This window comes from Mastacembelus armatus, chromosome 6 (assembly GCF_900324485.2).
Source record: "Mastacembelus armatus chromosome 6, fMasArm1.2, whole genome shotgun sequence".
NCBI lineage: Eukaryota > Metazoa > Chordata > Actinopteri > Synbranchiformes > Mastacembelidae > Mastacembelus > Mastacembelus armatus.
In genome coordinates, this window is record NC_046638.1 from 872,401 (window position 1) to 884,313 (window position 11,913).

The 11,913-nt window shown below is 44.4% G+C and overlaps 1 protein-coding gene across 2 annotated transcripts; it reads right to left on the reverse strand.

Annotated features, from left to right (window-relative positions):
* Positions 1-466: 466 nt before the first annotated feature.
* tbc1d15 (TBC1 domain family, member 15) lies at positions 467-10,623 on the reverse strand. Of its 2 annotated transcripts, none has more exons than XM_026310901.1 (17): positions 10,515-10,623; positions 9,057-9,158; positions 8,811-8,885; positions 8,251-8,392; positions 7,890-8,094; positions 6,641-6,743; positions 6,235-6,429; positions 5,689-5,817; positions 5,367-5,470; positions 4,659-4,753; positions 4,268-4,384; positions 3,997-4,097; positions 3,370-3,469; positions 3,048-3,145; positions 2,730-2,846; positions 2,480-2,566; positions 467-2,304 (listed from the first exon to the last, which is right to left on the reverse strand). In XM_026310901.1, the coding sequence occupies exons 1-17, from the start codon at positions 10,536-10,538 to the stop codon at positions 2,128-2,130; spliced, it is 1,971 nt and encodes a 656-aa protein (XP_026166686.1). In that variant the 5' UTR covers positions 10,539-10,623; the 3' UTR covers positions 467-2,127. The 2 variants fall into 2 exon arrangements, with proteins under 2 accessions (XP_026166686.1, XP_026166687.1); XM_026310902.1 differs by lacking the exon at positions 10,515-10,623 and adding an exon at positions 9,766-9,812 and having other exon boundaries at positions 9,057-9,159.
* Between the last annotated feature and the right edge of the window lie 1,290 nt (positions 10,624-11,913).

Genomic DNA, 11,913 nt, shown 5'->3' on the forward strand with positions numbered 1-11,913 from the left:
ACAGAGCCTAAGTCATTTCATATTTACTTCCTGTTGTCACAATCACACGGTGTTTTGTACCTTAGGGCCACCGTACTTTAACCACCTCGTGCTCTTTGAGACCTTTTAGCTGGTCAGTCAGGTACACGGGTGTTTTTATAAACAGGTGTTTTCCTCCTTTGTCCATGTGAAAACGCTGCCAAGAGCCAGATCATGTTGACATGTTGAACTGGGAGCTGTGGAAACTGACGTGAGATCAGCTGATGATTGTGCTGGACACCAGGTGACAAACAGTCAAACCAGTCTGTGTCATCAAAGCTGCAAATATACTGAGCGTCAATCAACATCCTGTCATTTATTTCTGGGCGTCAGACACAGATTAATAACGTTATTGATAAACAGCTTTATTTTATCCTTGTCAATCATTAAGGAAGGAGGTGGAATAAACCGTTTAAAGGGATAGTTCCATATTTTGGGAATAAACTGCATTGTTCCCTCACTGAGGTTTATTTATTTATTTATTTTAAATGAGCAAAGGCAGGTTTTTACAGTGAAGCAGCCATTGTTATTGTGAGGAGCTGTTCAATAAGAACCAACGTCAAACATCCAGAAACATCAGGTTCTCAGCTGTAAAGCAGCTCGTCTTCTTCTGTGGTGGTTTAAGGGGCGAACCAGCTCCACCAGCTGTTTACCTCCAATCGCCCAGATTGTCACAGCGGGGGGACAAGACAAGACTTCACTCACAGTTCTGTACAAATCTGAGCCTTTTAATTTATTACTGTGGTTTGTACGATGTTTTCAGAACTAATGAAAAACGTCTGTTTGAGACTGAAGCTGCAATAAACCAAAAAGACCCTTAATCGTCTGTTTTCCAGAGCAGACGTGAGTCGGGCTGTGATAACTGAGTAAAATGCTGCAGGATTCCTTTAAGCAAAGAACAGGACCTGGTGTCGCTGCTGAAACACACAAATCATCATTCAAACCAATTCAAATCATTACACCAGGAGTGGAGTGTTTCCACCAGGCACATAAACATCCTTTATTCCACCTCCCACAGACCCAGCAGTTTGATATGAGGAGATTAATACTGAGAGGAGGTTATGAATGAAGAGCTATAATAGTTGGATCCGTCTGACGGAGCAGCCGAGCGGCTTCACACAGTGCACACGTTTGTCCTGATCAAATTAAAGCAGCCTTGCTGTGAGAAAACATCCAGACTTAACATCACGTTGGCCCTGATGGGGTTAGAGGTCACCGTGACAGAAGATAAAGCACGTTCTGGTTGCAGCAGGACGTGCTGCCCGTCTAAAGCTGCATTCAGACGGGATTTGTGTTTGGTAATAACCACGGTCACGATGAGCTGAGCCGTCGCTCCTCCTGTCACTTCAGTCCTGTCCGGAGCCACGTCCACGGATTTTAGAGTTTTTAATCAACTTTAGTTAAATTCAGACTGAGAAAGGTTTCCGTTAATCAGTGGACACGCACTAAAATCAACAGGCCTGTTTGGGAACTAATATAACCACAGAAAAACTAAAACCATCAGTAAAAGCTCAGCAATGTTTTAATATGGTCTACATGACCTGTTCTTTCAGCAGAACTGACAGTGACCAGCTGCTGTTTGCAGTGAACCCATGGGTGCACAGACAACTGTCCCTGGATCACTGTGACACTGAAGGAAACTTAAAAACAGCAGGATTCTGAATGAAGTTCTGCAGCCTCTGTTTCCTCAGGAAGTGAAAGTCACATCGACATGCGTTTCATGTCTGTGTTGACATTTCTCTGAGTTACGACTCTGAGTACAGGGACCGTTTTGACTCTGATGGTCTTTGCCCCCCTTTAGCTCTGCGGTGCCCCCCCGTAGAAACCTGCCATTTCACCAGGGTTAAAACAAACCAGGAGTTAAATCAGTCTGTTCAGGCTGATCCTGTCTGAATGCAGCTTTAGAAAACTTTGTGAGCAGAAGAGAAGGAATGACTGAATGAAGCAACAATATGTTCCAAGAAATTACAAAAATAAGATTCTGAAAAGTCTTAAATCTTTTTTACATTCTCTTCTTCTTCTCTCTCGTCAGGGCATGAGAGTGCGGCGATACTCTGCCGCCGCCGTCCTGCTGACACTGAGCCAGTCTCTGCTCGGATCTGCTGTTCACTATGATATGAAGGCAACGCTGCAGCTGTTGTGAGAGCTGGACTCTCTCAAGTGTCCGTTGGAGCAGGCGTCCTGTCGCTGTCTCGGTCTAGGACCCGGAGATCCTGAATCTTCCGCGTTGGAGCCGCAAACGTTTGTGTCGAAGCCCAGGATGCCGCTGATGGAGTGAGGCAGATCCTGAGGAAGACAAACGATCACTCCTTTACTCCTAATTACTGTAGAGCTCAGTTAAGCTTTTAGTCCGTGAAGAGCCTCAGTTGGTTATCATGACATTCTCTCTTCATGTCTCAGGCACAGAGACTGTGCTGCTATTAAAAGATCGTAACACACCAACCTGAGCTGCTGAACGTACCTTACAGCCCTTTATCTGCAGACAGATGCCCTCTGCCTTCTGAAGGATCTCTTCAATGTCCAGCTTCATTGAAAGTTCGTTAATGTGCTGGAACAAACAAAACAAAGACTAAGGTTATTTCAGTTGGACCTGCAGAGAGTGGACCTTCAGGAAGGTTTCTGCAGAGTCTGGTAAGAGCTGGTTCCATGTTGTTTTTCTGGATCCCTGCTGTGGTTCTGGGGAACGCAGCCTCTCAGCGACAGCAGGTTACCTTGAGGATTTCATTGAAGCCGAAGTTCTCCTCCATGATTTTCTGTTTCTCTGAGTCCAGGATGGCACAGCAGACCAGCAGGTGGAAGTTCTGACAGGGCAGACCGGTCCACATCACCTGAGGACGACACATCCAGGTAACAATAAAGTGATCTTACAAAACTAACACTGGCACATTATTTTAGGAACTGTGCTGATTTTTTTTTAGAACAACAGGAGGAAGAACACAAATAGATGACAACTGTTACATGTGTCAATATGGCGATGGAGAACCAGAAGACGTTTATTATTCTTGGAACCAGCTGGAGATTAAACTGACCTCCCAGAGTCGGAGAACGTCCTGGAAACTGAGCTCCCGCTTAAATCTGATCAACAACCAGCGGAAACAGAAATACAGGTAGCCTGAATCCTGAGACTCTGGAAGACAAACGCACAGTAAAGTTAGAGAGTAACAGGACTGGAGATCTGACCTTTCTCTTACAACGTGGTCATTTGTGCAACAACTCAACAGCTGTATATTTGTCTAAAGGTTCACATCTGGGCTGCAGTGCTGTGAGAGAGGAAGAAAGCTCTTTCTTTAAAGGTCACACCTGCGCTGAAACACAGACACTGGCCTGGTTAGTCTTTAACGTGGCTGTTACCGAGGTAGTTCCAGAAGACCAAGTCCAACAGTCTGAGCAGCAAGCTGAGCTGAATCAGCTGATTCTTCATCCCCTGCATCTGCTCCTCGAAGTTCTGGTGCTGAAAAACAAAGAAACACCAAATCAAATCCACGTCTGCTGCTGCTGCACCACGTGAAGAACTGGAGAACACACAGGGGTCGACACCTACGGGGCTGTTACTGCACAGACTTCACACAGAGATACGCGTTTGCAGATCGAGACAAGTACACAACTCTGTAATTATGCTACAATCACAGCCCCACAGACTCTGAAACCAGGTCTAACCTGCAGTCACAGCAGGCAAAGAGGAAAAATGAGTTTCTTTTTGTTACCAAGTGAAACCAGGTGCAGACAAACCTGTTAACACTGGAAGTGACTGAGCAGTTTCCCTTCATTATTACAACGTGAATCCACTCACTAAACTGAGACTGCAGCACGCAACTGGAAAGGCACATGTGAGTGACGCTGTGCATCATGGGATGAACATGTCACTGGTTTCACACAGCGAGGATTAAAGGTCTGACCAGTGTTCCCAGCACAGTTCTCAGAGGTACCGGCCTGGCCTGCTGCCTTCACACTAAATGAAACAACATCTGGTTTTCTCACCATTTGGTCCATGAAGGAGACAAAGCACCAGAAGGCGTCCACCTCGTTCTCCATCACGTAGAGGATCGGTGACAGCAGGTCGCTCATCCCCTGAACGTAGCCTGAACACACGGGGCGGAGTCACGCTGAGACAACGCTAACACTTCATTGCTAAATAAAAATGGATGCTGGCAACAGAACCTTTATCGGGACTAACGACAAACGATCTAACGACACGAATCAAGTGAAACTAAGGACACACACACACACAATAAAGAACGTGCAGTCTCACCCAGGTCGAAGTCGAACATGCAGTAGGTCATGAGGATGTCGTGCAGCAGAACCAGGCCTGGGTTATCGATGCCTTCGTAGAACCGGTTTGTTCTGTCTGTTCGGTTCACATCTTTCTCTGAACAGAACAAAGGACCCAAAGGTTAAACGGCTCTGAAACCAGGTCTGACTGAACAGCAGCTCCAGTTTGTCTTATATTCATTCAACAGCAGTGGATTTTACTGAGGATCCTCAGGGACCTGAACACACCCTGACAACAGACAGACGAGCTGCACAGGTTTGTTGATGTCGCTGCAGATTTGAGACACTAATAGATGATGTTCATCATGTGTATCAGCCAATTGTCTGATTTCCTCCCATAATAAACCCTGATAAGTTGTGATCAGTGTCACCTATCAGACTCCTGTAGTCTCTGAGCCTGGAGTTTCTCCTCTCCTGCTCCTCGCTGACTGATTTCCACTGCAGCTTCATCCTGAAGTATTCGTCACTGCCAGACAGGGAGACAGAAGCTTTTACAGCAACAGACACAACAAATGAAACATCTGCTGCTGGAGCTGCTTTAAACTGCATTTAACTCGCTCAGTGTTCGAGCTTCTGGTTTAGCTGCAACTAAAAATGACTCTGTTGTTAATTAAACTGCTGAATATTTTCTTGACTGATAGAAATTGTCTAAAAAAAAAAAAAATCACAAAAAATGTCCTATTTTGATCCAAACATGTTAAATTTAATATGATGAAAACAAAGAAAACAGGAAAAGCAGAAATTCCTCATATTTAAGGAGCAAAGTTTTGGTGTTTTTAACTTAAAAATATATTTAATTTTAGTAATAATCAAATTTAGTTGCAGCTTAATTTTCTCTTTTTCCTCAGGCTAAAGCTACAAACACACTAAAGAAGCTCTGACGCCAAAAACATTTTTCAGTTTTGGAGAAATCACTAATTCTCATTTTGTTGATCGAAGACTTAAACTTTTTCTTTAGCTCAACTGTGATTTGCTGTCAGTATGTTCTGCTGCAGGTAAGAACATAAACTTCAGTTTGGGATGTTTGCTGTATTTACGAGAATCGGGAAGGGAAACAAAAATAAAATCCCAGCTCGTACGTTTTGGTTCTCTGCAGAGCTTTCCTCTCCTCCAGCGTGCTGTCCCAGGGAAAATACCCCAACAGAAACTTCCACGCCTCCTTCCTCACCGCGTGATACAGCCCCTGCACACAAACACACCCAATAAATCCATGAAATAATGCAATGAAATCGACACACAGGGCGTGCTGACAGTGCTCTAAGATCAGGTGGTTCAATTTACGGTTGAGTTCTATGTATTTTAAAGGCCAGTCCACACAGAAAACCAGCTCAAACTGCAAACATGTCTCTGTTTAATTAAAAATGAAACCATGAACACAGTAATAACAATAACTCCACATGCCCCTTTGAAGATGGCTTGTTTGAGCTGTGAGATGTTGATCATCCTCCCCTCTGGATCTTGGTATTTGGCCCAGTCCTCCACAGACAGAGGCTCCCTCCTCGTCACCTGAGGCCTCGTTCCCAGGTCGATCTGTCCGGGACAAAGGTCGAGACGGTTACGTGTGCTGCATCATGCTGAATTCACAATATACACATGTCGCCTGTCGTCATCGTTCAGTGTGGGAAACATCAACATGGAGGAGGGGGGGCAGTGGAGAGACCAGGGCGCTTCACATTGGTTGGACATTTATGGAGAAGCTGCTGATGGAGCCAAACTGGAAGGAACATATGGGAACCCAGCAGCTTTGGAGGAAACTGCACATTTTCAGTTCAGTCTGTGCCTGGTGGATTTACCACAGGACTGTTGAAAACTAAATGTCTGTAGACTGAGCATCACTCTGCCCTGCAGTGTGTGTGTGTGTGTGTGTGTGTGTGTGTGTGTGTGTGTGTGTGTGTGTGTGTGTGTGTGTGTGTGTGTGTGTGCATGCGTGCATGTGCCTCCTCTCACCCTGGTGATGACCTCGAAGCCCGGCTCCTCCTGCTGGTTGATCTCCAGTCCTGGGATGACTTCCCCCAGCAGGTCAGCCACCTCCTCTGGGGGGCGCTGGTGTTGCTCCTCCGCCCCCCGCAGAGCGTCGAATAAGTAGTTGGTGACTTTGGAGAAGCCGCCCAGAGTGGTCACATATGGGTCCTTTCTGAACTTCTGCAGGAGACAAACTCACTTCTTAAAAACCAGCCCACACGTCCCTAAAGTTTCAGTCCAGGAATCTGACATTTCTCTTGTGCAAAATGTGACTCGAAATAATTTTTTACCTCCATGCAACTTCCACACAAACAAAAAACAAAACACATTTGCAGGTGAGCAGGATACTTTGTGTTTGTGATGCTTCACAGTCTCAACTTTAGTTTCTTACATGAACGATGCCGAAGTTGTTGTCATCCAGAAGGTTCTCGAAGGACTGGGACAGGGTTTTGTTTGGAGTGCTGAGCAGCAGACACGTCTCATCATCCAGAGACCTACAAACACACAACTGCCCTCAGTGTTTACAGCTCAGCATCAGAAACTGGGTCTTGCCCACAGCATCAATGTCATTTTTATTAGTCTTGATAATATTTGCGGCTCTAAGAGCAGAGGCTGGTTTACTTTATTTCGTGGTCCTGGTGGAGCTCTGCAGTGTGTCTGCTGCAGGTATAACATTGTGATTTCAGCTGTTTTATGTGACTCAGTCTGGAAATAAAAGTATTTCAGGATGTTGGAGTAAATCCTCAGATCACTCTGTAAACAGCAGCTAAGAGCTGCACTCACTGGTTCTCAGTAAATGTGAAATACTGTGCAAATACTGTCTGACACAAATGCACACCTTATATAAATAAAACCATTTTTAAACCCAGTGTTTTAACTTTTTAAAAACCTATATAACTTAAAACTGTGAAAACAAACAGACGTTAGTCCATTTCATTATTTTCTTGCTGCCATTCATTACCCGACTCACTGAACAAAGATTCAGAAACCAGCTTAGAGTAAACAGCTTCCGTCATCCTTTTCATTCAAGTCAGACTTTGCTAACACTAAGAATAAAAGACGACGCAGCCAATCAGGAGACAGACTGTGGACCAACACATCACACTGGAGCTAGTTTGTCTGAGGCTAAAAATATCCAGCACTTAATGCAGACGATTTCATAATGAAAGGCTTCGATAAGAACTTTAATAACAGTTATCTGCACTGAGATAAAGCAGCACAGGAGGATAATCTGAGAGGACACGAAATAAAACCATGTCCTGGCACTGTGCGGCCCATGGACGTGGTCCCAAACATAAGGGACAGATCCTGGTTGTATGTAAATCACATGTATTAACATATAAACAAAACATCTGAAGAGCTGCAGTGTTTCAAGTGGGAACCATCATTAAATACATGTCACTGTCAAATCTCTTCAGCTCAAACATCCTTCCTGCCAAGACTTCCAGCTCCTTTCATCTGTGTGTGATCAGCTGTACAGCAGAGAGCAGTGTTTCACAACACACACACTTCAGCGTTTGAATGAGGCCGTTACATGACACGTTTACAGAACGTCTCTGCTGTTTTGTTGGACATGTCGTGTTACACTGTACCAGCATGAATCTCATCTCTCCTCCCGTTTGTTGTCATGTAGTACTCACTCAGTGAGCAGAGCGAACCTCCTCAGGTTGTCCAGGAACTCTCTGCTGCCGCCCTGGTGGAAGTGCAGAGCGGGGAGGGAGGAGGAGTCCTTCAGCTTGCAGATCAGAAAGGTCCAGCCTTCTTCCCTCACCGTGATGGACCTGAGGTCACCGACGCTGAAGGTAAACGCCCACCTGCTCCTCTCATGGCTGTGGTTCATGGAGCCTGTCAGAGAAGAAACAAAAACAAGGCTGTTATAACAACCTGCAGCTCAACTAACATCTGATTCTTGTTCTTTTCTCTATCGTTGATGTTTTATCACTGCAGCTTCTCCACTAGTTTGTTTTATCTGTCAGAAAGTGTGGCGTTGTTAGCACCCACCCTCTCCGTTTGTGCAGGGCTTCTTCCTGAAGGACACGGCGTTGACCATGTCCCACTCTGTCTCGTAGCTGTGCTGAGTTTCTAACAGCTGCTGAGACCTGTCACCAGGACACTGAGTCCACTCCACGACTGAACTGGAGTCCTGATGAAGTACACACAAAGTCTTAGTTCCACTTTTCTTTATTATCTGTTGGCTGGACAGAAGTGAAAGGTTTGACAACTGACCCTGTCAGGTAACTAGTTAAACGTAACTAACCGGTCACGTCTGGATCTATTAGGGTTATAAACATGGCCTAAATATAAAGAGAGTAACTGGCACATTTTAAAGTGAATGACATTTATACGTATGTATACAGGAAGACAGATATATGCTGCGAGTTAGTTATGATAGTTTGACACCATGACACTGCAGCCTCAACCCACAGAGTTAAGTTAAAGAACACATTGAAATATGACACACACGACCTCGAGCTGCGTTTATGGGACTCAGGCTTGACAGGAAGTGTTAAGTTTGACAACACGTGGCTCCTCTGCAGACAGACGGACAAACTGAGACAAACCTTGCCGGCACACAGCATGTTGGACGGGTCGACAGTGTCTTCCAAAGGTCTGTACTCCACAATGATCTCTCCATCCTGACAGTGTGGAGAGACATTAATAATATGACATTAATGCCCATGTAGAAATAAAAGTAGAGAGATGTAAAGATTTGAATATTTAATTAAATTCACAGGTTTCACTTTTTTCCTACAGTTTTTCCACAACTGTGACAGTGACAGAGGTTTTATTCTTCAGAGGAGTCTTACCCTGTCAATGATCCGGAGTGACCCTGAAACAAGTAAATCCTGCGTGATGGCATCTTCATCACTGCTCGGTTGTATGAAGACTCCTTCGTGTTCAAATAAAACCTGCAGAACAGACGCAGCATCAAGGTCAGTTCCGGCTCAGTTTTGTTCCTCTTATGGATTTACAGTCAAGTCAGGGAGGGAAGCACCTGATTCTCTGAAAGCTAAAACCAGCTGATGGCTGACAGGAAATGGTTTCATATCCTGGTGTTCTGTTTTGGTTCTCTATAGAGGACTGGGTGGACCCTGCTTTGGAAAGGTGCTCTACAAAGTTTATTGATATATTCCTCTGCATTTCAGGCCCGATGTCTTCATTGTTTCTGCGGAAGTTAAACTACACTGGAATGACAGGCAGCTTCCTGTGAGCGCCATGACCTGCTCACTTGTCCAACCAGCACCACTGGTTCCATGAGTCCAACCAACATCACTCGTGACTAAACCTACTGGCAAGAGACACATCCCTTGAATTAGGAGTGTTCACTTGTCATGTCACATGGTTTCAACTGCAGTTTGCTTGAGTTCAGCAGGTGCAACAGAACCAGGACTTTGATGTGCACCAACACACTCAGCGGGTTATAACCTGTCTGGGTTTAACGTAGGGACATATGGACACATTATGTCACATTCAAATACACGAGTTACCATTTGGAGAAAACAGATTCACAACCTGGTAAACATGTTAAACATCTACTTTGGGCTGCAGCTGTTTGAAACATCCAGATGTTTCTGAGGATTCTGGAAAAACTCAAGAGCAGCAGGAATGACAATAAAGACGGTAAACAACCTGTTCGGTTTGGAAAAAGTGACATGACACATTAAATGTTTTTATAAAGAAAGTAAAAAAGCATAAAGGAACAAAACTCAAACGAAAATATTACAAAACCTCGAGTGACGTAAACACATTTACAGGTTTAGTTTGTCTCGTCGAGCTTCGTTCCGACGGAAACACAGGGGACAAGCTAAGGTGGCTGTATGAAGTGTGGTCACCATGAACGTGTTCACAACAACAACAACAACCACAACAACAACAACAACAACAACAACAACAACAACAACCACAACAACAACACGGGCTGCGGGTCAGTTTGACTCCTCAGGGCCCAGGCAGCGTAAACAACACGCTATAATTAGCTGTTAGCATCTGGTACAGCAGTGTACTGTCCGTCCTGTGTATGTGTAACACAATAATCATGATTTATACTGTGAGAAATAAAAAGCAGCGTTATGTGACAGCACAGGAGCCTCCGTGTCCTTATGGCCACAGTTAGCACAGCAGCTAACTCCGGCTAACTCACCACCTGGTATTCTTTCTAGTCTGGATGAACCCGTGCGGGCTAAGCACGGAGGCCCCGCCGCGGACTAAGTTACTTAGCCTGGACAAAGGTTGTAGTTAACCCGTGAGTTGGCCAATGTTTTTACCTTGTGAACCGACTCCGCCGCCATGTTGTCCGCTCTTCCCTGTGATGACGACAGCAGCTCACGTGCTTGTCACGTGGTAGTCAACTGCCAAAACAAAACCGACAGCTCAGCTTCCGGTGGAAGCGTGCGCATGCGCACTGCGGGCTAGGTCTTAAAGTAGAATCAAGTTTTCGGTAGCCTGCTTCTAGCACTAGCAGTAAAAATACACGTGTACTATCAGCCTGATGTACTTATAGCACTAACGGTAGAAGTACACGTGTACTATCCGCCTGATGTACTTATAGCACTAACGGTAGAAGTACACGTGTACTATCCGCCTGATGTACTTATAGCACTAACGGTAGAAGTACACGTGTACTATCCGCCTGATGTACTTATAGCACTAGCGGTAAAAGTATACGTGTACTATCCGCCTGATGTACTTATAGCACTAGCAGTAAAAGTACACGTGTACTATTCGCCTGATGTACTTATAGCACTAGCAGTAAAAGTACATGTGTACTATCCGCCTGATGTACTTATAGCACTAGCAGTAAAAGTACACGTGTACTATTCGCCTGATGTACTTATAGCACTAACGGTAGAAGTACACGTGTACTATCCGCCTGATGTACTTATAGCACTAGCGGTAAAAGTATACGTGTACTATCCGCCTGATGTACTTATAGCACTAGCAGTAAAAGTACACGTGTACTATTCGCCTGATGTACTTATAGCACTAGCAGTAAAAGTACATGTGTACTATCCGCCTGATGTACTTATAGCACTAGCAGTAAAAGTACACGTGTACTATCAGCCTGATGAAGTTATAGCACTAGCAGTAAAAGTACACGTGTACTATCACCCTGATGTACTTATAGCACTAGCAGTAAAAGTACGCGTGTACTATCCGCCTGATGTACTTATAGAACTAGCAGTAAAAGTACACGTGCACTATCAGCCTGATGAAGTTATAGCACTAGCAGTAAAAGTACACGTGTACTATCAGCCTGATATACTTATAGCACTAGCAGTAAAAGTACACGTGTACTATCAGCCTGATGTACTTATAGCACTAGCAGTAAAAGTACACGTGTACTATCAGCCTGATGTACTTATAGCACTAGCAGTAAAAGTACGCGTGTACTATCCGCCTGATGTACTTATAGAACTAGCAGTAAACGTACACATGTACTATCAGCCTGATGAAGTTACAGTATTAGCAGTAAAAGTACATGTGGACATTCTTATTTTTACAGTCTTGCACAGCATAATTTATTTTCTCCACAGTCTTATTGCACTATATATTTTTGTTTCTTATTAGAGTGTTTATCTATTTATCTTTTTAAATCTTTTACATTTTTATTCTGCACAGCCTGGAGTTGTTGCAATTGCATTTCATGTATGTTGTACAACCACG

Excerpts from the sequence above, each read along its gene's own strand:
- tbc1d15 (XM_026310901.1), bottom strand. The coding sequence starts at position 10,538 with ATGGCGGCGGAGTCGGTTCACAAG. Across the intron at positions 2,847-3,047 it reads ACGTTCTCCGACTCTGGGAG|GTGATGTGGACCGGTCTGCC; the intron begins GTCAGTTTAATC and ends TGTCGTCCTCAG. Across the intron at positions 2,567-2,729 it reads GCTTCAATGAAATCCTCAAG|CACATTAACGAACTTTCAAT; the intron begins GTAACCTGCTGT and ends TGTTTGTTCCAG.